Source organism: Pseudophryne corroboree, chromosome 2 (assembly GCF_028390025.1).
Source record: "Pseudophryne corroboree isolate aPseCor3 chromosome 2, aPseCor3.hap2, whole genome shotgun sequence".
Taxonomy (NCBI): Eukaryota; Metazoa; Chordata; class Amphibia; order Anura; family Myobatrachidae; genus Pseudophryne; species Pseudophryne corroboree.
This window is the reverse complement of record NC_086445.1, coordinates 468,770,442-468,797,861: the sequence shown is the minus strand read 5'-3', so window position 1 is coordinate 468,797,861 and position 27,420 is coordinate 468,770,442. Positions and strand designations below refer to the sequence as shown.

General features: G+C 47.1%; 1 protein-coding gene across 2 annotated transcripts in view; it reads left to right on the top strand.

The window, feature by feature from the left end:
* Positions 1–27,420, top strand: part of GCC2 (GRIP and coiled-coil domain containing 2) — a 244,476-nt gene that overhangs the window by 99,819 nt on the left and 117,237 nt on the right. For both annotated transcript variants that reach the window (XM_063953814.1, XM_063953812.1), the window contains exons 11-13: positions 11,676–11,840; positions 13,832–13,936; positions 14,172–14,334. In XM_063953814.1, coding sequence (XP_063809884.1) covers positions 11,676–11,840; positions 13,832–13,936; positions 14,172–14,334 — 433 coding nt within the window. The remainder of the gene's footprint in view (positions 1–11,675; positions 11,841–13,831; positions 13,937–14,171; positions 14,335–27,420) is intronic.

Genomic DNA, 27,420 nt, shown 5'->3' with positions numbered 1-27,420 from the left:
CTTCTGCTGGCAACAGACTCTCTGCTACGTGGGACTGAGGGGAGAGAAGCAAACCTACTAACTGCGGCTAGGTTGCGCTTCTTAGGCTACTGGACACCATTAGCTCCAGAGGGATCGAACACAGGAACTTAACCTTGGTCGTCCGTTCCCGGAGCCGCGCCGCCGTCCCCCTCGCAGAGCCAGAAGACAGAAGCCAGCGGGTGAAGCAAGAAGACGTCAAAATCGGCGGCAGAAGACTCCTGTCTTCATATGAGGTAGCGCACAGCACTGCAGCTGTGCGCCATTGCTCCCACACTAAGCCACACACTCCGGTCACTGTAGGGTGCAGTGGGGGGGGGGGGGGGGGGTGGGTGGGGGTGCCCTGGGCAGCAATTGAGTACCTCCTGGCAAATAGGGCATATATACAGCTGGGCACTGTAATATGCATGAGCCCCCGCCATTATTTTTACACAAAATCGCGGGACAGAAGCCCGCCGCTGAGGGGGCGGGGCTTCTTCCTCAGCACTCACCAGCGCCATTTTCTCTCCACAGCTCCGCTGAGAGGAAGCTCCCCAGGCTCTCCCCTGCAGAAGCACGATAGAATGGGGTGAAAAGAGAGGGGGGGCACATAAATTTGGCGTAAAAACAATATATCCAGCAGCTACTGGGTTAACACTACGTTACTGTGTGATTCCTGGGTCATATAGCGCTGGGGTGTGTGCTGGCATACTCTCTCTCTGTCTCTCCAAAGGGCCTTGTGGGGGAACTGACTTCAAATAGAGCATCCCCTGTGTGTGTGTGGTGTGTCGGTACGTGTGTGTCGACATGTCTGAGGTAAAAGGCTCCCCTAAGGAGGAGATGGAGCTAATATGTGTGTGAGAAGGGTGTCTCCGTCGACAACGCCGACACCTGTTTGGATATGTGTAAGTGCTAAGGTGAATTTATGGCACAAAAGATTAGAGAACAGACAGGAAATCTAGCCATGTCTGTCCCTCTGTCGCAGAGACCTTCAGAGTCTCTCAATGCTCACTATCCAAAATAATAAACACTGATATCGACACGGAGGTTGACTCCAGTGTCGACTACGATAATGCAAAGTTACAGCCAAAATGGCAGGAAAGTATTCAATATGATTATTGTAATAAAAGATTATTTGCATATCACTTATGACTCATCTGTCCCTGACACAAGGGTACACGTTTAAGGGGAAGAAAGCTGAGGTAAATTTCCCTCCTCTCATGATGAAAAAGAGCGGGAATCTCCAGACAAGAGACTGCAGTTTCCCACAAAGAATTCTCAGGCAGTATCCTTTCCCCACTAGGGCCAGGATACGATGGGAATCTTCCCCTAGGGTGTCACAAAAGGTAGCCCTGTCGTAACAGCTATTCTCAGGGATCCTGCAGATAGCGTGCACATTCTGGTACACTACTCAGACCGGCGATTGTGTCGGAATGGGGTTATAGCGCTGTGGCAGCGTGGACAGTTACCTCATCAACAGAGATTGAGACCCTAGTATGTAGATATATATATATATATATATATATATATATATATATAGTTCCAATATTTGAACGGCGGCACTCCAAGGGTACTTAAAAAATCAAACGTACTAATCCATAGAACTATGGATTAGTACGTTTGATTTTTTAAGTACCCGTGGAGTGCCGCCGTTCAGATATTGGAACTTTATATACATTATTCGGAGGGCACCGGGTCGTTTAATGGTTGGAAGGCGAGGAGTGCCAGAAAAAACGAATATGCTATATATATATATATATATATATATATATATATATATATATTAAAGATGCTGTCTTAAGAGATATATATATATATATATATATATATATATATATATATATATATATATATATATATATATATATATAAAAATAAAAAAAAAACATGCCCAAAGAGACATGAGTATACTGGGTCCTAGAGACAAAGCTATGTCGATTTCTGCTTGACGTGTCCTGTAGAATATGCAATGGACAGATGATGCCGACTTAAAGAGGCATATGTAAGGCTGAGGATTGTGTGGAGAAGGGTTCTCGGACCTGGTCTCCACAGCTATAGCTGGTAATTTTGATATGTTGCCGTATATTCCTGCACAGCCTAGGAAAGCACGACATTATCAAATGCAGCCTTTCGAACAAAGAAACAGGAAAGTCTGAGGTGCGTCCTTTCTTGCCAGAGGCGGGGGCAGAGGAAGGAAGCTGCACAACACAGCTAGGTCCCAGGAACAGAAGTCCTCCCCGGCCTCTACAAAAATCCACCGCATGTTGCTGGGGCTCCACAGGAGGAGCTAGGCCCGGTGGGCGCACGCCTGCGTAAGTTCAGCCACAAGTGGGTTCACTCCCTGTTAGATCCCTGGGCAATAGATATTGTGTCTCAGGGATGCAAGCTGGACTTTGAGGAGATGCCCCCTCACCGGCGGCCCTGCCAGCTTCCCCCTTAGAGAGGGAATTAGTGTTACAGGCAATTCACAAATTATATCTCCAGCAGGTGGTGGTGCAGGTTACCCTCCTTCTACAGGGAAGGGGTTACTATTTCACAATGTTTGTGGTACCGAAACCGGACGGTTCGGTCAGACCCATTTGAATTTAAAATCCCTGAACATTTACCTGAAAAGGTTCAAGTTCAAGATGGAATCGCTCAGAGCGGTCATTGCAAGCCTGGAAGAGGGGGATTTTATGGTGTGTCTGGACATAAAGGATGCTTACCGGCATGTCCCCATTTATCCACCTCATCAGGAGTACCTCAGATTTGTGGTACAGGATTGTCATTACCATTTCCAGACGTTGCAGTTTGGTCTCTCCACGGCACCGAGAATATTTACCAAGGTAATAGCGGAAATGATGGTGCTCCTGCGGAAAGCAGGGAGTCACAATTATCCCATACTTGGACAATCTCCTCATAAAGGCGAGGTCCAGAGAGCAGTTGCTGATCAGCGTAGCACGCTCTCGGGAAGTGTTACAACAACACGGCTGGATTCTGAATATTCCAAAGTCGCAGCTGATTCCTACGACGCGTCTGCCCTTTCTGGGCATGATTCTGGACACAGACCAGAAGAAGGTTTTTCTCCCGACGGAGAAGGCTCAGGAACTCATGACACTGGTCAGAGACCTCTTAAACCAAAACGGGTGTCGGTGCATCACTGCACGCGAGTCCTGGGAAAAGAGGGTGGCATCTTACGAGGCCATTCCCTTCGGCAGGTTCCATGCGAGGACCTTTCAATGGGATCTGTTGGACAAGTGATCCGGATCGCATCTACAGATGCATCGCCTGATCACCCTATCCCCCAGGGCCAGGGTGTCTCTTCTGTGGTGGCTGCAGAGTGCTCACCTTCTCGAGGGCCGCAGATTCGGCATTCAGGACTGGGTTCTGGTGACCACGGATGCAAGCCTCCGAGGGTGGGGAAGTCACACAGGGAAGAAATTTCCAGGGTCTGTGGTCAAGTCAGGAGACTTGCCTTCACATCAATATCCTGGAACTAAGCGCCATATACAACGCCCTAAGTCAAGCGGAGACCCTGCTTCGCAACCAATCGGTGCTGATTCAATCAGACAACATCACCGCAGTGGCTCATGTAAACCGCCAAGGCGGCACAAGGAGCAGGGTGGCGATGGCGGAAACCACCAGAATTCTTTGATGGGCGGAGAATCACGTACGAGCACTGTCAGCAGTGTTCATTCCAGGAGTGGACAACTGGGAAGCAGACTTCCTCAGCAGGCACGACCTCCACTCGGGAGAGTGGGGACTTCATCAAGAAGTCTTCGCGCAGATTGCAGGTCGGTGGGAACTGCCACAGGTGGACATGATGGCATCCCGCCTCAACAAAAAGCTACAGAGGTATTGCGCCAGGTCAAGAGACCCTCAGGCGATAGCTGTGGACGCTCTAGTGACACCGTGGGTGTTCCAGTCGGTTTATGTGTTTCCTCCTCTTCCTCTCATACCCAGGGTGCTGAGAATCATAAGAAAAAGAGGAGTGAGAACAATACTCATTGTTCCAGATTGGCCAAGAAGGACTTGGTATCCGTAACTGCAAGAAATGCTCACAGAGGACCCATGGCCTCTGCCTCTCAGACAGGATCTGTTGCAACAGGGGCCCTGTTTGTTCCAAGACTTACCGCGGCTGCGTTTGACGGCATGGCGGTGAACGCTGGATCCTAGCGGGGAAAGGCATTCCGGATGAAGTTATTCCTACGCTGATACATGCTAGGAAAGACGTGACAGCAAAACATTATCACCGTATATGGCGAAAATATGTTGCTTGGTGTGAGGCCAGGAAGGCCCCTACAGAGGAATTCCAGCTGGGCCGTTTCTTTCACTTCCTACAGTCGGGAGTGACTATGGGCTTAAATTAGGGTCCATCAAGGTCCAGATTTCGGCCCTATCCATTTTCTTTCAAAGGGAACTGGCTTCTCTTCCTGAAGTTCAGACCTTTGTAAAGGGAGTGCTGCATATTTAGCCCCCTTTTGTGCCACCAGTGGCACCTTGGGATCTTAATGTGGTGTTGAGTTTCCTGAAATCTCACTGGTTTGAGCCACTTAAGACCGTGGAGTTAAAATATCTCACGTGGAAAGTGGTCTTGCTATTGGCCTTAGCTTCGGCTAGGCGTGTGTCAGAATTGGCGGCTTTGTCATGTAAAAGCCCCTATCTGGTTTTCCATATGGACAGGGCAGAATTACGGACTCGTCCGCGTTTTCTGCCAAAGGTGGTGTCATCTTTTCATTTGAACCAACCTATTGTGGTGCCTGCGGCTACTCGTGACTTGGAGGATTCCAAGTTACTAGATGTAGTCAGGGCTTTGAAGATTTATGTAGCCAGAACAGCTGGAGTCAGGGAAACTGACTCGCTGTTTATTCTGTATGCATCCAACAAGCTGGGTGCTCCTGCTTCAAAGCAAACCAATGCTCGCTGGATCTGTAACACGATTCAGCAGGCTCATTCTGCGGCTGGATTGCCACATCCAAAATCAGTAAAAGCCCATTCCACAAGGAAGGTGGGTTCTTCTTGGGCGGCTGCCCGAGGGGTCTCGGCATTACAGCTTTGCCGAGCAGCAACTTGGTCGGGTTCAAACACTTTTGCAAAATTCTACAAGTTTGATACCCTAGCTGAGGAGGACCTTGTGTTTGCTCATTCGGTGCTGCAGAGTCATCCGCACTCTCCCGCCCGTTTGGGAGCTTTGGTATAATCCCCATGGTCCTTACGGAGTCCCCAGCATCCACTAGGACGTTCGAGAAAATAAGATTTTACTCACCGGTAAATCTATTTCTCGTAGTCCGTAGTGGATGCTGGGCGCCCGTCCCAAGTGCGGACTTCTTCTGCAATACTTGTATATGGTTATTACTTAATAAAGGGTTATGTTATGATGGCATCAGGTTGGCTGATGCTCTGTTGTTGTTCATACTGTTAGCTGGGTATGTTATCACAAGTTATACGGTGTGATTGGTGTGGCTGGTATGAGTCTTACCCTGGATTCCAAAATCCTTTCCTTGTAATGTCAGCTCTTCCGGGCACAGTTTCCTTAACTGAGGTCTGGAGGAGGGGCATAGAGGGAGGAGCCAGTGCACACCAGTAGTCCTAATTCTTTCTTAGAGTGCCCAGTCTCCTGCGGAGCCCGTCTATTCCCCATGGTCCTTACGGAGTCCCCAGCATCCACTACGGACTACGAGAAATAGATTTACCGGTGAGTAAAATCTTATTTTTCCTGCCTGCACAGCGCTGACCAGGAAAAAAGGTCTCTCCACAGCAACTCCAGCTACCTGTAAACGGTACCAGAGGGTTGTAGAAGGGGGAGGGGAGGCTTCAATACGACTGTGTGTCCTATTAAGGTGCACAGTCAGCGCTGACAAGGGGTCTCCCTTTGGTAATAGCACTGTGTGTGGGTTGGCTCCAATCTCTGTGTCTCTCTTGCCATTCTTGGGGGGGAAACTCTGTCTGCCCCTCACCTGTGTGTGTGTGTGTGTGTGTGTGTGTGTAGTGTTTGGTGGTCTCCTTTAGCTATGTCTAGGGACGCTGTGTCATATACTGCGGACGATATGTTCTCACAGGATGATCCCATTCCATGTAATCAGGATAGCACCGGTTTAGCACAGATTCCAGCAAGGGAACCTGAATGGTTTTCCTTTATCAAATCTTGGATTACTCAGATTTCTGACAAGGTTGCGAGTAATGAGTCTGCAACCCAGGTATTACAGAACTCCGTGGCAGTATGGCCCGATTCTGGTTCTTCAGGACGCCCCGCTATATACCCCCCAAAAACGTGTGCTTGTTAACATCATGCAAGATGACACGGGTACCGATTCTGAGATCACAGATGGTAATGGGGATGTGTTGCGGGGTCTGACTCTCTTGCAAAGGGGGTGCAATTAATGATAGAGGCTATCAGGGATGTATTAAATATAAATGATACCACACCTGAACAGGTTGAGGAGGCTTTTTTCACTGAAAATAAGAAAGCCTCGCTAACCTTCCCTGCGTCAAAGGAATTGAATGCTATATTTGAGAAAGCATGGGAAAACCTGGAGAAAAAAATCCAGATCCCTAAAATGGTCCAGGTGGCGCTTCCTTTCCCTGCGGAGGATAGGAAAAAATGGGAAAACCAGCCTATTGTTGACGCATCTGTGTCCAGACTCTCAAAAAAGGTGGTTTTACCTGTTCCAGGATCTACTGCCTTAAAGGAGCCAGCTGATAGAAAAATTGATAATACACTTAAATCAATGTACACTGATTCAGGGGCCATATTACGTCCCACTATTGCTAGTGCATGTATTGCAAGGGCTATAGTAAAGTGGTCGGCTACCTTACTAGAGGATTTGGATACGAGGGATAGAGGGTATGTTGAATTGATTTTTGCGTAACATTCATGATTCAACAGGTTTTATGGTAGAATCCATGAAAGACCTGGGTTCCTTAGCTGCGGGGATCTCTTCCATGTCTGTTTCAGCTCGTCTGGGACTGTGGCTGCGCCAGTGGTCTGCCAATGCGGAATCCAGGAAAAGTGTGTAGTCCCTACCCTATACAGGTCAGCCTCTCCTTGGGGGAAGCTTTGGATGCGTGGATATCCACGGCTACAGCGGGTAAGTCTACGTTTCTTCCCTCAGCTGCTCTTACATCGAAGAAATACTTCTCTTCATCAGCATCTCAGTCCCTTCGGCCTAACAAGCCTAGAAAGACCAAACCGTCCAATACCTTCTTTAGGGGAGGTCGAGTTAAATCCAAGAAACCTGCTGCTGCCAGTTCCCAGTAACAAAAGCCTGCTTCGGGTACGCCAAAGTCCGCTGCATGACGGTGGACCACGCGGCCTGGAGGTGGGGCCGAGACTCAGACAGTTCAGTCACGTGTGGGTATCGTCCGGCCTGGATCCCAGGGTGATAGATATTGTGTCCCAGGGATACAGGCTGGAATTTCAAAATCTCCCTCCTCACCGATTTTTCAAATCAGGCTTGCCAGTTCTACTGGCAGGCAGAACTGTACTACAGGAAGCTGTCCAGAAGTTGGTGGAGGCACAAGTCATTGTACCAGTTCTTCCTCAATTACAAACCACAGGTCACTATTCGAACCTTTTCGTTGTACCGAAACTGGATGGTTCAGTCAGGCCCATTCTGGACCTAAAATCACTGAACCCCTTTCTAAAGGAGTTCAAGATAAAGTCTCTCAGGGCGGTGATATCAGGTCTGGAAGAGAGAGAATTCCTGGTATCCCTGGATATCAAAAATGCGTACCTCCACATTCCGATTTGGCTGCCGCATCAGGCTTATCTCCATTTCGCATTATTGGACTGTCATTTCCAGTTCCAGGCCCTGCCATTCGGCCTTTCAACAGCACCGAGGGTGTGTTCACCAAGGTGATGGCAGAGATGATGGTTCTCCTCCGCAAACAAGAGTTACATCATTCCATATCTGGACGATCTGCTGATAAAGGCTTCATCCAAGGAGAAGCTGTTGCAGTCCATTGTTTTCACAACGCACCTACTCAGAGTCCACGGTTGGATTCTGAATCTCCCAAAGTCACATTTGGAACCGACCCAGAGGTTGTCTTTTCTGGGGATGATCCTCGACACAGAAGTGCAGAGGGTGTTTCCTCACTGTATGTCCGTTACACACACCTTCACATACTTTAGTGGGTCAACACTCTCTCCTGCGATTCACAGTCGGCAGTGGTCTGCAGCAGTTATCAGTTCCAGGCCCTGACGTGATTTGGCCACGGCCCCATGAGTATTCACAAAGATCATGGTGGTAATGGCAAGCCTACCAGGGAAGGTATTCAGTTATACCTTATTTAGTCAATCTGCTCGTGTAGGCCGATACGGCTTTATAGTTGCATGTGCATTTCGAGAAGTCTCACTTGGTGCCTTGTCAGGGTCTTCTTTTTCTCAGGGTGATCTTTGACACCTTTCCTGACAGAATCTAGGGCCCGGGACCTCCAGGATTTAGTTGGGACGGTGCTGTGCATTAAGCTGTTTGGCTCGATGGTCTCCACCTTATAAACCATTCAGTACGCCAGATTCCATTTGCTGGAATTCCATTGGGAGATTCTATGGCACTGGCCGTGGTGCACAGAATCCCTCTCGTCTCAGCTTTTTGTGCTGTCCGCCGGCACTTGACAAACTCTCCTTTGGTGGCTGGTTTCCAATAATCTGCTCCAGTGCTGATCCTCTGTTTGTCTGGCTTGGGTCATAGTGACCATGGGCGCCAGTTTCCTTGGTTGGGGTGCTGTGATGTTACATATGCACCTCCAGGGTTTTTGGTCCTCTTTGGAGGTGACCCTCCCGATCACTGCGGCCAAGTTCCTAGCCATCTATCTAGGTCTGTTGGGGGCCAAGTCTGTCCTGGCATGCCAACAGGCCAATGGGGATTCAGTCAGACAATGCCACAGCGGTGGCATATGTCAATCATCAAGGCGTCACCAAGAGCTTGGTTGCAATGACAGAGGCGGCCCGTATCCTTCCCTGGCTGGCGTACTTTGTTCCGCCGATCTCATCAGTGTTCATACTGGGTGTGGAATATTGGGAGACGGACTTCCTTAGCAGAACCACGTTTGTCCCAGGGCAGTGGTTACGCCATCTGGAAGTCTTCTTGCAGCTAGTTCGGAGGTGGTGTCCTTCGGAGGTGGACCTCATGGCTTCTCTTCACACCTTCAAGGTACCCCAGTTTTGTGCGAGGTTCAGAGACCTGGTGTACGTGGTGGATCCTATGCTGGTTCCATGGAACTTCTGTCTGGCATATTCCCCCCCCCCCCCGATTCCCATGTTACTTCTGATGCACAAAAGCTGGTCAAGGATCAACTGGTACCAGTATTCTTAGTGGCTCCAGACTCCTCTTGCTGGTCCTGGTACACTGATGTTCTCAAACTGGCATCCGGTCCTGGGTGGTATCTTCCACTGCGAACGGATCTGCTAACGCAGGTTTCGTTTCTGCATGATTAACTTCTTCTGTTGGCTTTAACGGCCTGGCTTTTGAGGCCGGGCTTTTAAGGTCCCAGGGTTTTTCTCTGTTGGTTGTTCATATTATATTGTGTAATTACCATAGGGTCTGGAGAATCTACAGCTCAAGGTTTATATGTTACGGATTTCTCCTTTTCCGTTTCATAGCTTTCTTTCAGGGGTCTTGGACGCTGGTTTACTGCTGCATTCTTTGAAAGGGTATATTTCAGTTCTGCTTTTTTTTATTTTCAGAGGCTTCTGGCCCTGCTATCTAAGGTTTGGACATTTTTACAGGGTATATTGTGGGGTGAGCCTTCATATTCTCCACTAGTGGCTCCATGGGAATTTAACCTTGTCCACTCTGCTTTAAAGCGGCCTACCTTTTGAGTCTTTGGATTTAGTGAACCTTAAGTTCGTTACTTGGAAACTGGTTTTTCTTGTGGCCTTTGCCTCAGCTCGGCATCTCTGAGTTGGATGCTGTGTCTTGCAGGCCGCCTTTTCTTATATTTTCTTATATTCCATGGTGGTACGGCAGTTCACTGGACAGTTCTTACGTCCCAGCCGAAGGTTGTTTCGACTTTCCACTTGAATAAGGACATAGTCTTTCTGGTGACTTGTCAGGTTTGGATCGATATGGCTCTGTTGGATTTCGGCTGGGCCTTGTGGATCTATTTGGACAGGACTTCCTCCATCTACCACACCGATTCACTCCTGTAGCTTTATGAACCTTAAAAACATGGTTTCACTCTTCAAAACAGACCATTTAGCATTTGATCCACTCCGTCATCTCTTTAGCCTATTCTAGTGCGGGGCGACTAGCTGTGCATTCTACTAGGGCAGCAGTGACCTCCTGGGTGGCACGGCATGGGGCTTTTGCTGCGCATGTCTACCGAGCTGCGACTTGATCCTCTGTCCACATTTTACCATTTTTGTTTTTTTGCCACCGTTTATGGCCACTTTTGATGCCCACTTTGAGGCGTTCCCTCCCCTCGGGACGACTGTTGAACGTCCCATTGTGCAGTGTCCCTCAGCAGCGACGTAAAAGAGAAAAGAGGAGTTTAGGTTACCTATTGTTGTCTGAGTCATAGTGCGTTCCCACCCTCAGTGTGTTTAGTACTTGTCCGTCTTTTCTACATAGTTGTAACCACAAGAAAACAGAACCATTTCACTGGGTTACTATATCTCCTTACCTGGCTCCTTTTCTGTTTCACTGGCCTGTTGGGAGTTGCAGAGGGGAGGAACTTAGGCTTAAAGAGAATTTTTTTTAGTTTAAGAGCCAGTTCCTACAGCGCCGGCAACTCCCATTGTCCTATGTCTTACAGCCTGAGAAAATGAGCCAACGATAAATAACGAAAAATCCTCTCTTCTTCTTCAGGGCAGTATAGGTAAAGTGACAGACAGGTATCAGTCCATTCCAGTATTAAATTTCTGTGGTCTTAACCTCTTTTAAAGAGAAAGTCCATCAGCGTTCACTCTGACCACACCACCATAGTGGCATATGTAAACTGTTTAGGGTTTCCTTGAGATGAAGGAACCTAGCCGGATCATGTGGTGGGCAAAACAGTAGCAGCAATGTGCCAGGAATTTGGAGTCTGATTATCTGAGCAGGGACTCCTCATTTAAAAAATGTCTTGGTCCCGTATGGTTGTGTGTGTATGTGTGTGTGTGTGTGTGTGTGTGTGTGTGTGTGTGTATATATGTGTGTGTGTGTATATATATATATATGTGTGTGTGTGTGTATATATATATATATACACACACACACACACACACACACACACACACACACACCTTAACAGCTGGTCCGGGTGCCTCTCCTGGTATTCAGTGTATAAGGAGCACAGCGGTGCATGGCACTCTGGTCTCATTTAAAATTTAAACACAAAAAAGTGGGACACAAGTCTCCTTTATGTGATCAATGTTTCATGACAAAATGGCATAAAGGTCATGAAACGTTGAACACATAAAGGAGACTTGTGTCCTACTTTTTTGTGTTTAATTGAGACCGAGACCAGAGTTGTGCTGGAGCTTATACCCATGTCGAACATTCTATTCAGTACCCTCTACTCCAGAGAAATAGGCAAATGTATATAACGTGCAGCCTCCATTCATAAAAAGAATTACATTCTGGTTAGATTTAGCTTTCCCCCCCCCCCCAAACATTTGGATACACAATTAAAAAAAAAAAAAAAAACTATAACAGTTTAGTAGTCTTGTAAAAACAATGTGTATCTTTGGTCATTTAGCAATGTGCTTTATATTTCAGCAAGAAAGAATGAACTCTGCCAATGAAGACCTGGTAACCCACATGGAAACATTGCAGTCCAATAACAAGCTAATTGAAGCCCAGTTGCTGGAACTTCAGCGAGCTAAAGTTTCATTAGAAAAAGACTTGGAGGCTGAAAAGTTGATAAAAGAGCAGAAAATCAAGGTAAATATAACGAACTGTACAAATGAATTTTGTGGGTACAGTTATTCCCAAAACGTTACCGTTCACATAATGGGATAATATTATGCTTAGGCTTACATATCACCATGTATTGGAGCATATGGAAACTATTGTATAAGGATTTTAAATACCGTATATACTCGAGTATAAGTCGACCCGAATATAAGCCGAGGCACCTAATTCTACCACAAAAACCTGGGAAAACTTATTGACTCGAGTATAAGCCTAGGGTGGGAAATGCAGCTCTAGCCGTACACAGCCCTCATACTGCCAGATATGCCCTCATACTGCCAGGTATGCCCCCACAGTGCCAGATATGCCCTCATACTGCCAGATATGCCCCCACAGTGCCAGATATGCCCTCATACTGCCAGATATGCCCCGCAGTGCCTGATGTGCCAGATATGCCCTCATGCTGCCAAATATGCCCCACAGTGCCAGATATGCCCTCATGCTGCCAAATATGCCCCACAGTGCCAGATGTGCCAGATATGCCCTCATGCTGCCAGATATGCCCTCATGCTGCCAGATATGCCCTCATGCTGCCACATATGCCCCACAGTGCCAGATGTGCCAGATATGCCCTCATGCTGCCAGATATGCCCCTCATGCTGCCACATATGCCCCACAGTGCCAGATGTGCCCTCATGCTGCCAGATATGCCCTCATGCTGCCAGATATGCCCTCATGCTGCCAGATATGCCCTCATGCTGCCAGCTATGCCCCTCATGCTGCCAGCTATGCCCCTCATGCTGCCACATATGCCCCTCATGCTGCCACATATGCCCCCTCCCCAAGTGCCAAATATGCTCCCCCAGTGCCTGTTACTTACCCCTCCGTCGATCCCGCGCTGTCTTCTGAAGGAGGGACACAGAGCGCACCTCTCCTGAGTCCCTCCTGAATCTCCGGCGGCCGCGGCGGGTCTATTAAAGGAAGTGCCGGTTCGTGATCAGAGGTCACGAACGGGTACTTCCTTTAATAGACCCACCGCTGCCGCCGGAGATGCAGGAGGGACACGGGAGAGGCGCGCGCTGTGCGCTCCGTGTCCCTCCTTCACACTGCTCTGCCTGTCACACTGCACTGCCACTGACTCGAGTATAAGCCGAGGTGGCTTTTTCAGCACAAAAAAAAGTGCTGAAAAAGTCGGCTTATACTCGAGTATATACAGTAACTGCTGACCAACAAACTCTTGTATCTGTTCTCTGTTGTATGAACTAATAAATAATAATAAATAAGTCTAGTATAAAATAACTGCTTACAATATCCTTCTTTAAACAATGTAAAATTCAGTTAGCTGCAGAGTTTGCCCCGCAGCCTATTGATCGCGCTGCTGTTTTAATTAGCAGTAGCTGTGGGAATCCAGTGTGCTAATCCCTGGGAGGCAGCTATCCACATTAAATCCGCAAGGAAACACATCGGAGTCCGCAGTTTATGTTCCGTCCGCGTGGCAAAAAGGCTAATTGAATATCTTTTCCCTGCGTAGCGCAATAAATTAACTGTGGGTTAAACCCTGCGGCTTGTTTTATTCCCCCATAGGGACTGATTCAGGTGTCGTACTCAAAGTAGCTGCATTGCGTGCTTGAATACAGGCAGAAATCCGCTACTATTTTCATAGTCGGCTGCATATATGAGAGTAGCAGACAAAACTACCAGCACTAATAGTTTTACCCTGTATGTGGTTCCTGTTTATCAGACAATATCTGGCTTATAAGCAGTTATCACTAAAGATAACCTGATTGAAATCATCACTGTGTTTAGTGTTTTACTCTTTTAGACCACGAATGAGATGTGTGCAAATTTACCCTTCGGTTTACTCTGTCATACATATGGCCTTGATGGATTCACAGCCTAGAGCACACCAGCCAGGAAACAAATTGAGGGTGGAAACAGAAAATTGGAGATCACTAATATAAAGCGGTACCGAGGTTTATCACAAGTTGTGCTGTCCTTACTGGCATCTTTTTTACTCTTAGGATCTCAACTGTGCAATAAAACAGATTGAAGAACTTCAAGAACAACTTCAAAAAGAAAAAAAACATCTTCAGAAAACCACAGAAGAGCTTGGACTTGTCAGGAAGGTAAATCTTTAGAAAATGCCTAACTAGGAATGCTGATAGGCATTGTTAAATTGACAAGGTGCTTTCATGACATGGTTTGCAGGTATGGAGGGTGCTGATTCTGTTTCCTGTTCAGTTATGCACAGTATACGTAGGACTTTTCTGCTTACACGTTATTTACTTCACAATTGGAAGCATTAGAAAGTTCCTTAGCATATAAGTCTATGGTCTGTCTTGACAAAGCTTTTTAATTCAGGATGCTCAGAAGAGCACGATGATGGATATGGAAATTGATGATTATGATCGCTTGGTGAAAGAGCTCAACAAAAGCATTATCCATAAGAACAGTCAGCTGGAGGACTTGGAGCAGGAGATCCATGTGCAGAACCAGAAACTGGAAGTAATGCAAGAAGAAATATGTAAGGGAACCTTGTTAAATATTATGTATGTTGACTAGTGAAAATATTCCTCTATTATTTACATTGTGCATTATCCAATCATGTTCTTAAAGGCGAATCTTATTCAGCCTTTGGGCAGGATGTATTAACATACATCGCCACCCCTTGCAGCAATGTTAATCGCATATGTACTAACGTATGCGATTAACATCGCAATGCATTGATGGAGGCCCCGCGCGATACCTGTGTGGTGATATCCGGGGGGGTCTCCGTCACTTCCCTGGGGTCTCAACCTGCTCACCTGCCGGGAAGCAGGCAGCAGGTTGTCCCGGGCGCCGCCTCCTGCTCCCTGCAGCCGGAAGGACCTCCGGCTGTGTTGCTAGAGAGAGGAGGAGTTTAGCTTCCGGGACCAGGGCTTCCAGGAAGAAGGTATGCAGGGAGGAGGGGGGTCGGTGTTTGCGGAAGCGGCGGCCAGCATTAAGAATCCCAAAGGCTTCTATGTGATAACCTCAGGGGCGAAAACGCAGCGGACGGGGGTTAGTAAAACGAAAATGCGGGTTTCATCGCATTTTCCCTTAGTACATCCTGCCCTTTATGCACTGGGCTGCAGCATTTTTTTTTAATGGGTATTTATTTATTTTTTTCATTTTCTGGCTAGCAAGTTTCTAGATCTTAATTATTATATAGTGATAATTATATGCAATCTATAAATGTGTGTGTAGTGTAATAAATGCAACAAGATATTGATTTCTACTTTAGCCCCAGCTCTCCGTTGGTATTATAGGCTGTGGGCCTGATTCAGGTTGAGTTGTAGTCGCGGCGCATGCTTTAATGCACTGATGTTTGGGACTCTGTGCTTGGGGCAGACCTGTACTGTCCATGTGCAGTACGGGTCTGCGATATCGGTTGGAACTACAGCATCAGACTGTCAGTGATTGACAGAAAAGATACAATAGATGGCTCAATAGCGCAACCCTCCTATGCAGCCTGTGGAAAAATACTGTGGTCCCCCCGAGACCGAAGGGATATTGGTAGAAATAGGTAAGTATATACCACTTGGCACTAGAGTGTTTCTGATTAAATGAATTATTTAATGGAAAAACAACAATATATAAAAAACATTTGATATGTAGAAAACATTCAATAATATGATATTTAGGATGGAATCAGAATGAAAAAAAGCTAAAAAGATCAAAATCATGTTTAATAATAATGACTATACCCTGCATGATATCTCATGGAGGAACTATTATTGAACGTGATTTTTATCTTTTTTTCATTGTGATTCTGTCCTAAATATCATATCATACATTGAATGTTTTCTACATATCAAATGTTTTACATATTGTTGTATTTCCATTAAATAATTCATTTAATCAGAAACACTTCAGGGCCAAGTGATATATACTTACCTATTTCTGTCAGTGATTGACAGTTTGATGCCATTTGGGGGAGGTTGCCGCGACAACCTTGGTTACTCAAAATGGAGGCTTTTATGGCGGGGGAGAGACGAGGCCAGGCTCTCTGTCCTTGGACAGATATTTCCTGGCCTCTTTGTTATTGTTGTGGTGGCTGGTTTGCATGACCTCATCATGCAGCCCGGCCAATGGCTTCGCAGATGATCGATACTGCGTCCTAGGATGCAGCTTGGATCAGTAATGCGTCTGCGGTATTCCCATATACTGTAAGTACTGTTGCTGCTGTTTCCATGTAAGCAGCAGCGATAGCAACTCCAACCACATCAGGCCATATGTCAGTGTTTCTTTATCGTCCACTAGGGGTCACAGGATCATTACACTGGTTATAGGCTGGATGGGAGGCGTTCCGGGCACCAATGGGTTAACTTTTCCAACCCAGCAGCCCTCAGGGCTCCTGTCCCCCTATACCTCGCCCCCTAGCCCCAGGCCCGCCAGTTTGGGTTAGCAAGCCCACGGCTGCAGTGAGAATGTGAACGCAATAATTGACAGCCCATGTGTGTTTTATGCAAGGTGATGGGTGATGGCTAGTCAAATGCGGGCACATCGCAGCCCGCAACTAAGTCTAAAGGGGGAATTCAGTTGCGGGTGATAACCCGTTTTCTCTATCGTCCTAGTGGATGCTGGGGTTCCTGAAAGGACCATGGGGAATAGCGGCTCCGCAGGAGACAGGGCACAAAAAGTAAAGCTTTAGGATCAGGTGGTGTGCACTGGCTCCTCCCCCTATGACCCTCCTCCAAGCCTCAGTTAGATTTTTGTGCCCGGCCGAGAAGGGTGCAATCTAGGTGGCTCTCCTAAAGAGCTGCTTAGAAAAGTTTAGCTTAGGTTTTTTATTTTACAGTGAGTCCTGCTGGCAACAGGATCACTGCAACGAGGGACTTAGGGGAGAAGAAGTGAACTCACCTGCGTGCAGGATGGATTGGCTTCTTTGGCTACTGGACATTAGCTCCAGAGGGACGATCACAGGTACAGCCTGGATGGTCACCGGAGCCTCGCCGCCGGCCCCCTTGCAGATGCTGAAACGAGAAGAGGTCCAGAATCGGCGGCAGAAGACTCCTCAGTCTTCTTAAGGTAGCGCACAGCACTGCAGCTGTGCGCCATTTCCTCTCAGCACACTTCACACGGCAGTCACTGAGGGTGCAGGGCGCTGGGAGGGGGGCGCCCTGGGAGGCAAATGAAAACCTTTTTTGGCTAAAAATACCTCACATATAGCCTCCGGGGGCTATATGGAGATATTTAACCCCTGCCAGAATCCATTAAAGAGCGGGAGACGAGCACGCCGAAAAAGGGGCGGGGCCTATCTCCTCAGCACACAGCGCCATTTTCCCTCACAGAAAGGCTGGAGGGAAGGCTCCCAGGCTCTCCCCTGCACTGCACTACAGAAACAGGGTTAAAACAGAGAGGGGGGGCACTAATTTGGCGTTAGAAATATATAAAAGATGCTATAAGGGAAAACACTTATATAAGGTTGTCCCTATATAATTATAGCGTTTTTGGTGTGTGCTGGCAAACTCTCCCTCTGTCTCTCCAAAGGGCTAGTGGGTCCTGTCCTCTATCAGAGCATTCCCTGTGTGTGTGCTGTGTGTCGGTACGTGTGTGTCGACATGTATGAGGACGATGTTGGTGAGGAGGCGGAGCAATTGCCTGTAATGGTGATGTCACTCTCTAGGGAGTCGACACCGGAATGGATGGCTTATTTAGGGAATTACGTGATAATGTCAACACGCTGCAAGGTCGGTTGACGACATGAGACGGCCGACAAACAATTAGTACCGGTCCAGACGTCTCAGAAACACCGTCAGGGGTTTTAAAACGCCCGTTTACTTTAGTCGGTCGACACAGACACAGACACGGACACTGAATCCAGTGTTGACGGTGAATAAACAAACGTATTCCTTATTAGGGCCACACGTTAAGGGCAATGAAGGAGGTGTTACATATTTCTGATACTACAAGTACCACAAAAGAGGGTATTATGTGGGATGTGAAAAAACTACCGTAGTTTTTCCTGAATCAGATAAATTAAATGAAGTGTGTGATGATGCGTGGGTTCCCCCCGATAGAAAATTATGGGCGGTATACCCTTTCCCGCCAGAAGTTAGGGCGCGTTGGGAAACACCCCTTAGGGTGGATAAGGCGCTCACACGCTTATCAAAACAAGTGGCGGTACCGTCTATAGATAGGGCCGTCCTCAAGGAGCCAGCTGACAGGAGGCTGGAAAATATCATAAAAAGTATATACACACATACTGGTGTTATACTGCGACCAGCGATCGCCTCAGCCTGGATGTGCAGAGCTGGGGTGGCTTGGTCGGATTCCCTGACTAAAAATATTGATACCCTTGACAGGGACAGTATTTTATTGACTATAGAGCATTTAAAGGATGCATTTTCTATATATGCGAGATGCACAGAGGGATATTTGCACTCTGGCATCAAGAGTAAGTGCGATGTCCATATCTGCCAGAAGATGTTTATGGACACGACAGTGGTCAGGTGATGCAGATTCCAAACGGCACAAAGGTGTATTGCCGTATAAAGGAAGAGGAGTTATTTGGGGTCGGTCCATCGGACCTGGTGGCCACGGCAACTGCTGGAAAATCCACCGTTTTTACCCTAAGTCACATCTCTGCAGAAAAAGACACCGTCTTTTCAGCCTCAGTCCTTTCGTCCCTATAAGAGTCAGGACCCCTGGATCCTACATGTAGTATCCCAGGGGTACAGATTGGAATGTCGAGACGTTTCCCCTTCGCAGGCTCCTGAAGTCTGGTTTACCAAGGTCTCCCTCCGACAAGGAGGCAGTATGGGAAACAATTCACAAGCTGTATTCCCAGCAGGTGATAATCAAATTACCCCTCCTACAACAAGAAAAGGGGTATTATTCCACATTATATTGTGGTACTGAAGCCAGAAGGCTAGGTGAGACCTATTCTAAATCTAAAAAAAAAAAAAAAAAAATTTGAACACTTACAAAGGTTCAAATCAAGATGGAGTCACTCAGAGCAGTGATAACGAACCAGGAAGAAGGGGACTATATAGTGTCCCGAGACATCAGGGATGCTTACCTCCATGTCCAAAATTTGCCCTTCTCACTAAGGGTACCTCAGGTTCGTGGTACAGAACTGTCACTATCAGTTTCAGACGCTGCCGTTTGGATTGTCCACGGCACCCCGGGTCTTTACCAAGGTAATGGCCGAAATGATGATTCTTCTTCGAAGAAAAGGCGTCTTAATTATCCCTTACTTGGACGATCTCCTGATAAGGGCAAAGTCCAGGGAACAGTTGGAGGTCGGAGTAGCACTATCTCGGATACTGCTACAACAGCACGGGTGGATTCTAAATATTCCAAAATCGCAGCTGATCCCGACGACAAGTCTGCTGTGCCTAGGGATGATTCTGGACACAGTCCAGAAAAAGGTGTTTCTCCCGGAAGAGAAAGCCAGGGAGTTATCCGAGCTAGTCAGGAACCTCCTAAAATCAGTGCATCATTGCACAAGGGTCCTGGTAAAGATGGTGACTTCCTACGAAGCAATTCCATTCGGCAGATTTCACGCAAGAATTTTTCAGTGGGATCTGCTGGACAAATGGTCCGGATCGCATCTTCAGATGCATCAGCGGATAACCCTATATCCAAGGACAAGGGTGTCTCTCCTGTGGTGGTTACAGAGTGCTCATCTTCTAGAGGGCCGCAGATTCGGCATTCAGGATTGGATGCTGGTGACCACGGAGGCCAGCCCGAGAGGCTGGGGAGCAGTCACACAAGGAAAAAATTTCCAGGGAGTGTGATCAAGTCTGGAGACTTTTCTCCACATAAATATACTGGAGCTAAGGGTAAATTTATAATACTCTAAGCTTAGCAAGACCTCTGCTTCAAGGTCAGCCGGTATTGATCCAGTGGGAAAAACATCACGGCAGTCGCCCACGTAAATAGACAGGGCGGCACAAGAAGCAGGAGGGCAATGGCAAAAACTGCAAGGACTTTTCGCTGGGCGGAAAATCATGTGATAGCACTGTCAGCAGTGTTTCATTCCGGGAATGGAAACTGGGAAGCAGACTTCCTCAGCAGGCACGACCTCCACCCGGCAGAGTGGAAACTTCATCGGGAAGTTTTCCACATGATTGTAAACCGTTGGGAAATACCAAAGGTGGACATGATGGCGTCCCGTCTGAACAAAAAACGGGACAGGTATTGCGCCAGGTTAAGAGACCCTCAGGCAATAGCTGTGGACGTTCTGGTAACACCATGGATGTACCAGTCGGTGTATGTGTTCCATCCTCTGCTTCTGCTTCTCATACCTAAGGTACTGAGACTTATAAGACGTAGAGGAGTAAGAACTATACTCATGGCTCCGGATTGGCCAAGAAGGACTTGGTACCCGGAACTTCAAGAGATGCTCACAGAGGACTTATGGCCTCTGCCGCTAAGAAGGGACAAGTACCATGTCTGTTCCAAGACTTACCGCAGCTGCGTTTGACGGCATGGCGGTGGAACGCCGGATCCTAAGGGAAAAAGGCATTCCGGAAGAGGTCATTCCTACCCTGGTCAAAGCCAGAAAGGAGGTGACCGCACAACATTATCACCACATGTGGCAAAAATATGTTGCGTGGTGTGAGGCCAGAAAGGCCCCACGAAGAAATTTCAACTCGGTCGATTCCTGCATTTCCTGCAAACAGGAGTGTCTATGGGCCTCAAATTGGGGTCCATTAAGGTTCAAATTTCGGCCCTGTCGATTTTCTTCCAGAAAGAAGTGGCTTCAGTTCCTGAAGTCCAGAAGTTTGTCAAGGGAGTATTGCATATACAACCCCCTTTTGTGCCTCCAGTGGCACTGTGGGATCTCAACGTAGTTCTGGGATTCCTCAAATCACATTGGTTTAAAACCAGTCAAATCTGTGGATTTGAAGCATCTCACATGAAAAGTGACCATGCTCTTGGCTCTGGCCTGGGCCAGGCGAGTGTCAAATTGGTGGGTTTTTTCTCAAAAAAGCCCATATCTATTTGTCCATTCGGACAGGGCAGAGCTGCGGACTCGTCCCCAGTTCTCTCCCTAAGGTGGTGTCAGTGTTTCACCTGAACCAGCTTATTGTGGTGCCTTGCGCCTACTAGGGACTTGGAGGACTCCAAGTTGCTGGATGTTGTCAGGGCCCTGAAAGTATAGGTTCCAGGACGGCTGGAGTCAGGAAAACTGACTTGCTGTTATCCTGTATGCACCCAACAAACTGGGTGCTCTTGCTTCTAAGCAGACTATTGCTAGTTGGATGTGTAATACAATTCAGCTTGCACATTCTGTGGCAGGCCTGCCACAGCCAAAATATGTAAATGCCCATTCCACAAGGAAGGTGGGCTCATCTTGGGCGGCTGCCCGAGGGGTCTCGGCTTTACAACTTTGCCGAGCGGCTATTTAGTCAGGGGCAAACACGTTTGTAAAATCCTACAAATTTGATACCCTGGCTAAGGAGGACCTGGAGTTCTCTCATTCGGTGCTGCAGAGTCATCCGCACTCTCCCGCCCGTTTGGGAGCTTTGGTATTATCCCCATGGTCCTTTCAGGAACCCCAGCATCCACTAGGACGATAGAGAAAATAAGAATTTACTTACCGATAATTCTATTTCTCGGAGTCCGTAGTGGATGCTGGGCGCCCATCCCAAGTGCGGATTATCTGCAATACTTGTACATAGTTACAAAAATCGGGTTATTATTGTTGTGAGCCATCTTTTCAGAGGCTCCGCTGTTATCATACTGTTAACTGGGTTCAGATCACAGGTTGTACAGTGTGATTGGTGTGGCTGGTATGAGTCTTACCCGGGATTCAAAATCCTTCCTTATTGTGTACGCTCGTCCGGGCACAGTATCCTAACTGAGGCTTGGAGGAGGGTCATAGGGGGAGGAGCCAGTGCACACCACCTGATCTTAAAGCTTTACTTTTTGTGCCCTGTCTCCTGCGGAGCCGCTATTCCCCATGGTCCTTTCAGGAACCCCAGCATCCACTACGGACTCCGAGAAATAGAATTATCGGTAAGTAAATTCTTATTTTTACTTTTCTTGTAAAGTAATAATCCCCCCGATTCAATTGCAGGTAAAGTGTAACGTGCTCATTCGTAGGATTTAACACATGAGTAAGTGAAAAGTTGGGGAAAATTCCTATTTTAAGGTAAAAATGTCAGGACCTGTTTCAGAGCCACTGGGACACCCTCCCTAAGTAATTAGACACTTAGGGGGAGATTCAAATGTTTGAAAAGTCGGTTGGGTGTCTGATTTTTCCTGTCTATTAGATAGGAAAAAAACAGACTCCCAACTGACTTTTCAAACATTTGAATCTCCCCCTTAGAATTTTTTAATTATCTTAATTTGGCCAATAATGAAGTGCTTATATGGGGGTGCTGTATGCATGGGACAGATGTTTTTAAGACTGTAGGTGGATGTTACAGGTGTTTAAAGGTTTTTTAAAAGTGGTTTAAAATGCCACCAGTATAAACTTGGAAGCATGTTTAGGCCTCATTTAAGTAGAGAGCTTATTTTGCAGTAGCACACTTGCTTTCTATCATCTATCATATTTTCACAGTTTTAGAAAAATGCTCATACCAGCCATTTGACACAGATTAGAACACATACTTTTACAGTATATTGGCCACTAATAAACTTCTATTTTGTTGTCCAGTATTTGTTTGTCTTTATTTGGGTAGGTTACAGTCAGATTTCCCTATTTTCACCTATACTTAACACTTGGTAAACCAGTAAGAATTATTGGGTGAAAGACACTTTATTGCCTCTAATTGAATTCCTCCTTAGTATGCAGTTGCTCTGTCCCCAGCGACTTATTTCTGATGGACATTCTGAACCATCTATGGATACTAAGAACTTTGATCTTTGTATACATGCGGCGGATTAGAGACACATCCGATGATGGCATTACAATTACAAAGACTTCTTTGAATCAGGCTTTATGCTGTGTAAAAGCAATAAGCACTGCAGTAGTACTTACACATAGGTTAGTGTTGGCAGACGACTCAGAGGTACATATACTCCTGGCCGCTGGATCAGGGTGAAGCAGGTCCAGATACCGCCTGCATGCATGAAGCAGTCTTCTGCTGAAGAGGGAGAGTTTTAAGTCACCTGCTGATTGAATTCCACTCTCCCTCTGTCAGCTTGTGCCCAGCACTTGTGGAGGTTTTGTGCATGCGCCGGCCTTCTTCTTCCAGCGTCATCTATGGCTTAATGAATAAATAAAAACATACCTGGCTGTCAGACCCGTAAGCCATACACAGTGCTGTGTGGTGCAGGAACGACAGCTGCAGCTGTTGAAATCAATAGCCGCAGTTGTCGGAGTGGTCAGTGCCACTGACCGTTTATACATTTACCTGCACTATCTTTATAGGAGTGCTGATTAAGACTGGGAATGCATAGCTTAGCTGTCATTCTGATCACTTCCCTGCATTATTATATGCAGAGCTGTGGTAACTGCTGCACATAACGTGCACAGTTACCAGTTTTGCCCCTACCGACCCTTCATGCATCTCCCCCTCTGTGTACTGGTAGAGCGAGAGATAGCATTTGGGGGCACGTGTAAACCTCAGTCCTGCTACAACCCTTTCATTGCTGGATCTGGTACAAAACACCTCATAGGTCTGTGACCAGGTGTCTCTGCTGCATCACCCTGCTGATTCTGCTGCTGCTCTGCTGTGGGGCTGTGATTTTGGGTGGGAGAGTGCTATGGCAGGTAAAAGAAGCTTCATTATACTCTAGACCCACTCCCAGAGCTGCATTGCGCTTAGCTCCAACCCCACATCCCTCCTTGTCAGGCTTTTGGAAGTCTCCTCAGTGCCATTTTAGACTGGTTCAGCAGACTGTGGGGAAGCTGTGGTGGCAGGGAACAGACAATGTGTGGGATTAAAAAGTGCCCTTATTGTTTAAAATGCAGTTTTTTTTTCTGTGACATTGGCATAATTACATGTGATTATTATGCACATTTAGACACTTGTTAGACTATGTATAATGTTTTTTTTTCTTAAAAAGGCTGTTCAGTATTCTGGGCAGGAACGTTATTATCTAACAGTCACCTTGCCCTGCTCCTCCGGTTTTAAGGATTTAGGCAGGCTGTTATACTGCACTCTTCCTGCAAATTAAGGATTTAGGGCCTTATTGCATACTGATGATTTTATTGCATCTCACTAATTTGATTGCCTCTGCCTGATTGACAGCAGGGGTGTGGCGGGGCATATTTTCGCCATGCGGCCGCTGCGACGGACAACATGGCCGCAGCCAGGCTGGGCAGGCAGGGGGCATCCCTAGTTCAGCGATGTGATCGCAATTCAGTTGCATCGCAGGCGGGCATGTGCATGCAGAGCGGGCCCCAACATGCGATTGCAAGCAGTTTGCAGTTTTGCTAATTTAGCAAAACGGCAACTGATGCTGAATAAGGTCCTTGGGTAGGTAGCTTGTTGTTTTTCTGTTTAATTCTGTGATAGTATAACAATATGTCAGAGAGACCAGACAATTCAAGCAAAGCACTGCTATACATTTTTCATGTTCTACTTGTGGTAAGAAAGTGCCTAAAGGTCTCTGTGCAGTCTCGAATTTCCACTTTGGCAGATTCTGCTGAGTGGTCGATTTGGCTTCAGTATTGGAATGCTGACCCAGAATCCAATCATTCCTTGGAGGAGGTCCACTTTGTGGAGGAGTTTCTTTTGAGTCAGAATTTACCAAAATGATATCCCTGGCTACCCTCACCTGGTTTCTCTCCACTTGCCTCGTGTCAATTCTGAGGTGCATGCAACTACTGGAAAAAAAAAATGGTTGTCGCCTTCAAGGTGGCTTCATTCTCAATATTTTGTGCCTGGATGCTCCGGATCCTAAACCGATGGTTTGGGCAGGCAGCTTTTCCGGCTGTCTCTTTGGACATACCAGTCCCTCCTGTGGTGGCTTCACACTCAAAATCTGTCCTGGGTCTCTCCCTTTTCAATTTGGACCTGGGCACTCATCGCGACTAATACCAGCTTGACGGGGTGGGGAGCAGTCATGCTGGACCAGCATTTTCAGAGACTTTCATGGAATCCACTCTCGTCTTCAACTTCCTAAAGTTGAGGGTGATCAGGAATGCTCTGGTCCTTGTTCAACGGTCCCCGCAGGGCCTGCCGATTTGAATGCAGTTTGACAGTGTCATGGCTGTGGCCTACATAAACAAACAACAAGGTACTCTGAGTGTTCAGTCCATGATCGAGATGTCTTTCATACGTCTCACATACATCTCTCATGGGACCCTCAAGCAGCCTTTGAAGACACAATGACTGCACCTTTATTTATTTTTTTACCTTAAGTGTCTTTTTCAATCTCTGTCCATGATGCCTATGGTTCATCAGCATGTTCATTGAGCAGCTTTTCCAGTCATCCTAATAGTTGTGGACTTGCCTCATCAGCAGTGGTATACTCTCCTTCACAGCATGTTGGCCGAAGATCCTTACAGTCTGCCTATTGAAGGCTCGGGGGTTCTCCTGGCATGATTCAGGCTTGCAAGCCGGTTACTGTGAGAATTTGTCATCGAGTCTGGAAGTTGTACATCTCTTGGTGCGAGCTTTAGGGTCTCCCAGGTGCTGCCTTTTATTTTACTACTACTTCAGGATCTGTTGAACCAGGGCATTTGCCTTTTCGACCCTCAAGGGTCAGATTTTGTCCCTTTCTATCCAGTTCAAGATGTTCTTGGCCCACAGTCCAGAGCAGGCATTCCCGACCACGGTCCTCAAGGCACACCAACAGTGCAGGTTTTAGTGATATCCAGGCTGCAGCACAGATGGTTAAATCAAAATAACTGAGCTACTAATTAAGTCACCTGTGCTGAAGCCTGGATATCACTAAAACCTGCTCTGTTAGTGTGCCTTGAGGACCGTGGTTGGGAATGCCTGGTCCAGAGGTTCAAACCTTTTATGGTGTCCTACATATTCAGCCACTGTATATCCCACCTGTCCCTCCATGGGATCTGAACTTGGTGTTGGAGTGCCCTCCAGAAGGTGCCTTTTGAACCTCTTGAATTCGTGGGATTGTGTTTCTTCTGGCTATTTTTTCTGCCAGACGTTTCTCTGAGACGGCTGCCCTGTCATGCAAGCTTCCCTTAGAAGTTTGGATCGGGTGGTGTCCAAATTCCACCTCGACCATTTCTCCGGCTGGGTCCACAGGTTATCCACAGGATAACATTGGGATATGCCGGCGCGACAGCGGAAATGGCACCAAACAGTCACGAGCTTTCTGGCCTCCCAGGATGCATCGGGGCTTCTCCATATAATCCCGCCCACTGACTCAGTCATATCAGTTTTTTGTTTGGTGCGGCAGGAGCCGGGCCATGGTCACAGGGCTGCAGTTAATAGCAGCCTGAAGCTTTTATTATTTTATTTTTATAGTCTTACTATGTTTTTTTGAGTGACTTTTCTTAACAGCGTCTTAAACACATGCTAGAAAGAGTCGCTCCAACAACTCTCCACCGGGTCGCAACAACGCTTACCTTCGTGGCACAGTGCTGTCTCGGCGGGCGTCTGTGTCGGATGATTCTAGCAGGTCCAGCAGACGTTACCAGGCTGTGGCCGGAGCATGGGGAGAAGGTAAGTCATCTGTTTCCTCTTACTAGGGGGTTCCGGACACAGCTTCACTGTATTGGAGGAGACTACAAACAGTGGTTGATGCGCCGCCACTCTTAAGTGCAACAGTGCTATGCTTTAGGGATCATAGGCGCCAGGACAAGGTTGAGGCCGCGATCCTTAGAGTTTGTCAACGGAGGCAGTTAGACGCTCTCCTGGTCGCCCCTCCCCCAAGTTCATGACTAGTTTCCGCGCCTCTCCCGTCCATGAACTAATGACCTCACTTCCGTCTCAGACGCTACCACGAGGGTACTCGGTCACAGCTTAGACGCTGCGGTTGTGTACACTAGAGTTGCCGCCTAGACCGAGTTGCAGACCGTAGCGTCTGCATACACTTATCGTTCACTGAACGTCTGTGTCCGTTAGTGAGCGTCTGTGTCTCTCATCAGTTATCAGAGAAGCAGTGTACACTAGTAGCGGCTGAATCCACTCAGCTTCTTTCGAGCGTATTGAGCAATCATGGAAGTGTGGTGAGTCTCCCTGTATCCCACTCAACTGAGAAAGGGTTATACAGTACTAAAATTCTTTCTACTTGTTAGTATGCATTGTTAATTTTGGTACACATTGCATATGAGGCCTGTACAGTACTGTTGTTTTCTGCATAATAATGTCTGAAATACTTGTTATAAGAGCTGTTATAAAAACACAAATACAGTAATAGTACTCCTACTTACTTGTAAAGTAATGTTTGTGATTGCTTATATTCTCATATGACAATGTCTAATATTTAAAATGTGACTGACTGCTAGTGTGATGGCTGACTTTTTATATGTCTGTCAGTATTGTTTCTGAACCTCAAATCAGGTACACGGATTGTGGTCAGATTGATATCACTTCTGTATCTATATAAGTGATTTTCAGTCACAAAAGAGTGTAGTGTTTGTAAAAATGTATTTTCTCTAACGTCCTAGTGGATGCTGGGGACTCCGTCAGGACCATGGGGATTAGCGGCTTCGCAGGAGACAGGGCACAAAAATAAAGCTTTAGGATCAGGTGGTGTGCACTGGCTCCTC